This window comes from Camelina sativa, chromosome 3 (genome assembly GCF_000633955.1).
Source record: "Camelina sativa cultivar DH55 chromosome 3, Cs, whole genome shotgun sequence".
Taxonomy (NCBI): Eukaryota; Viridiplantae; Streptophyta; class Magnoliopsida; order Brassicales; family Brassicaceae; genus Camelina; species Camelina sativa.
This window is the reverse complement of record NC_025687.1, coordinates 16,107,490-16,111,385: the sequence shown is the minus strand read 5'-3', so window position 1 is coordinate 16,111,385 and position 3,896 is coordinate 16,107,490. Positions and strand designations below refer to the sequence as shown.

General features: G+C 35.0%; 1 protein-coding gene and 1 pseudogene across 1 annotated transcript in view; both read right to left on the bottom strand.

Moving 5' to 3' along the window:
• Positions 1-1,383, bottom strand: part of LOC104779034 (ribose-phosphate pyrophosphokinase 2, chloroplastic-like) — a 4,948-nt gene extending 3,565 nt beyond the window's left edge. Inside the window, exons 1-3 of the mRNA XM_010503434.2 lie at positions 1,000-1,383; positions 395-568; positions 52-300 (exon numbers count right to left, since the gene is read on the bottom strand). Coding sequence (XP_010501736.1) covers positions 52-300; positions 395-568; positions 1,000-1,131 — 555 coding nt within the window. The 5' untranslated portion in view covers positions 1,132-1,383. The remainder of the gene's footprint in view (positions 1-51; positions 301-394; positions 569-999) is intronic.
• LOC104777270 overlaps positions 2,957-3,896 on the bottom strand; it is a 3,685-nt pseudogene continuing 2,745 nt past the window's right edge.

The window sequence follows — 3,896 nt, the reverse complement described above, 5'->3', positions numbered from 1 at the left end:
ATTACGATGACTAATAAAACCTGAACAGAATATCACAAAAAAAGAACCTACCTTTCTATCAGCTCTTGCGTATCCAAAATACGGAATCACAGCAGTTACTTTCTTAGCTGATGCTCTTCGGCAAGCATCAACCATGATCAATAGCTCCATGAGATTCTCATTAGTCGGAGTACAAGTAGGCTGCACCAAAAACACGTCACAACCTCTAACACTCTCTTTCAGCTGAACGTAGATCTCTCCATCAGCAAATCTCTTTATGCTAACCTTCCCAAGTTCCAGACCCATATACCAAGCAATTTCCTTCACAAAATTCCAGAGATTCAGCAAATAAATACTTCACCAAAAAGACAACTTGATTAAAAGACTTGACAAAAAACAAAAACAAAAAAACTACCTGAGAAAGAGCTGGATTAGCAGTACCAGAGAACAACTTGAGCTTGGTATTGTTTCTACTGACTGATTTCTCCAACCGAGAAGAATCAAAGAACTTTGGAATTGTCGTCTCATTGATGATGGGAGCACGAGCGTTCCCGTTTCCAACATTCAGCGCCTTGGGCAAATTGCATTTCTAACAAAAAAAAACAAAGGAATTATGAAAAACCTAATTCACAATGTTAAAATACAAATCTCAACCAACCTCACAGTCTCTTCTCTCTACAAACACAAACTTAACCAAAACACTAATATACAGTTTCCAATTTCCACAGTCACATCCATGCAGCATTCAACACACTAATTCCAAAATTCCAGAGTCACATACATGAACAGAGTCAAGCCACAAATAAAAAAACTGCTCATGAAGCGTTCAACACACAGATATTCACGTAATTATGCCAATAAAACTCACTCAATCCACAATATCTCACAGATCAAAGCATATAGATTCAACCTAAACACTATTTCAATTTTCGAAAAATAACTCAAAACAGATACAAGAAACGTAACGTGAATATCAAATTTATATACTAACAGGGGAGAAAATAAAAAAAAACTAGTCACCGTGTAACCAGAAACGCAGATGCGGGAGCGAGACTCAGTGTTCCTGAATAAAATCGAGGAACGAGAGAAGAGAGACGAAGAAGACGAAGGAATCTTAACGGCGGGAGGAGAAGTCAGAGCCAACGACGTCATATTGTTAAACAAAATAAGACGTCGGAAACACCTGAATACGTCAAAATCCTCGCCGTTAAAAATTCCGATAGAGACGTGAAGTAATCAAAGGAGAATAGGATTTTAGGGTTTCAAAATTTGGAGTGAGAGAACAGAAGAAGGAGAAGAAGAAGCTAATGGTGAATTTGGTTCTCCTCCGGGGAGGGGAGTGACTCTCAAGCGGTGCGGCGAGGATGGTCTTCTCTCTTTCTCGATTTTTGGAATTTTTCAATTTCTTTTTTGTTGCACAAAACAAATATTATTATAAATAAATTCAATAAATACAAATATTGTTAAATAACGGTGTCGTTTTTGGTTGATGGCTAAAATCGTTTCTGCTTGTAGCTTTCAGCTTACGTGTCAGGTAGGGTCTATATTATTATTAAAGGAGTCAAAAAAAGAGATTGTTTCCCATTTTTGAGGTTTTTTTTCCTTTCTTTTGTTTTCTCTGGATTTTTTTAAAATATTCGTAAAAATACATTTTAGTAAATCTTAACTTGGAAATTGTATACAAATGGTGTTACTGATTTTAAATTTAATGGGATAGTCATACATATTTGATATTGATAAAAAAAAGATTCTTGTATATCTCACAACATGGTAATTTTGTTAAAATTTTATTTTGATTTTCTTAAAGATTGCATGCTGAACTTTTCTTTCTTTCTTAAATACCATTTATAGGAAAGAAGAATATAGAAATAATGTAAAATAAATTGAACAACTCTTATCGACAAGTACAAACACAAATATCTATAGAATCTCATACGTCTCTGAATGCCACTTGTGTTTCTAAGAAATTTTCATGCCACTTTTAGGATTCCACGAGCCATCACTAATTGTAACAAAATTACTAAAAAGAAAAGAGAAAGGAACAAGTAGACCATTCGTATTTTGGGTTCTTTTCGGCGGGCTAGACAAGTAGATGGGGTCACATCATTAATATTGTCCACTGAAGCAATTGAGAAAGTGCACATTTTTAAAAGGACAGGTCAACAAAAAAAATCAAAACTGAAGATGTGATTCTTCTACTAAACAAAAAAAAAAGGGTTACAACTTACAAAAGACTTGTTCAAGAACACTACGAAACATCGTAGAGATGGCTGAAAGGCTTGTTTTTGACACGTTAAATTGAGCATATTATTATTTGTATTATTAACAAAGGGAGTATATGACAATCTTGTATTCTTGTTACTTGTTCGAGAAAATATAAAGTAAAGCATTAATAAGTGTACTACTAATAGGTAAACAAGACCCAAAAATGTCTGTATTCATTAACAAATTTTTAACAGTCCTTCGCACGTGTGTTTGTTCATTGACCTCTTAACTCAAAGCCTCCACTTGACGCATAGTGTCGTCAGCACTTACAGCTCATTTAGGTAAGTAGAGCTAGTGTGATTATCATACTTTAATTCGACCCCTTCGAAGAACTTGAAAACAAATTTCAACGACTAGGTTTAGAGTTATAACAAGGGAACACCGATAAAGGATACATGATAACTTATAGCTCATTGCTTTTGAGTTTGAAAGCTCTCTATTTCAACTAGTGTGATTAGCATATTTGCCTGATTCGAACCTTACAAAGAATTTGATAACAAGTTCAATAACAAGTTTAAGTAACATTATTATAATGAGGATTAAATTATGAAAGCGTCATTCTTGGCATTGACGAAGAAATATACAGAGAGAAGCAGAGCTAAAAAGATAAGAACTCAAAAAGGATTATAAGAACATGAGAAAACACAATCTAACGTCAGAAGATTAAAACTTGAGCAACATGAGTTTCTTTAAGAAGAGAAAACACCAAGTACTAAGCGCTTCTAACATCTACAAGATTCAGATCAAACACAAAACCAACTTGACTAATGAACATGACTTGACTAAACTTCAGTTGAATGCAATCTGACATGTAGGTGAACGCCTAGACAACAATGACAACTCCTTGAGAAACTCATATTTTTCCTTGAGGTCAGTGGATTTAGAGGAGATAGTTACCCTCTTTAAACAGTTTCCATTTCTCAAGATGAATGCCGCTAGTTCTTTCTCTTCTTCTGTTGCTTCATATTTTACCCATTCGAGAGTTTCAAGACTTGTCAACAGACATTCAGGAACTGCACTCGGTTCATTCCAGCACGGCCGTGGTTCAGAAGGACGAAGGGAATGGCCCTGAGATAGAAGTAAAGTGTCACCATACTGCTATTGTACTGAAATAATATATGCTGATCATCAAAGAAACTGAATAATTCAGGTTTAGATCTGCAGACCTGAATAAGTTTGAGAGCTCGTAATTTAGGGGAATCTCTGAGCATACACATAAGTAGATTTATCCATTCTGTCTCACATGTGCATACCGTTAAACTTACAAGACAGTGGAAGACACTACCAACAGGGTTAGCATCCTGCAAAGAGAAAATACGTAATTTGATAACACAAGAATAGAAACAAGTAAACAGCCTAACTTGTAGTTTAAAATCATATTACCTTTGAGAATGGTACACATAGATAGAGACGCTTGACTGAAGAAATTGACCCCATGAGCTGCTGAGCATTGGCATAAGTAAAGCAAACATTTGCCTTCACAATCTTAGTCATATTATTCTCAATAACACAAAAATCACCGCTATTATCAAAAATGTCCAAGCACTCCAAAGAAGGAGTATCTATCACAAACCCGAAATCGGGATCTCCTTTATTGTGCAATACTAAAAACTTGAGAGAAGACACTCTTTTTTTTTTTTTTTTTTTTTTTT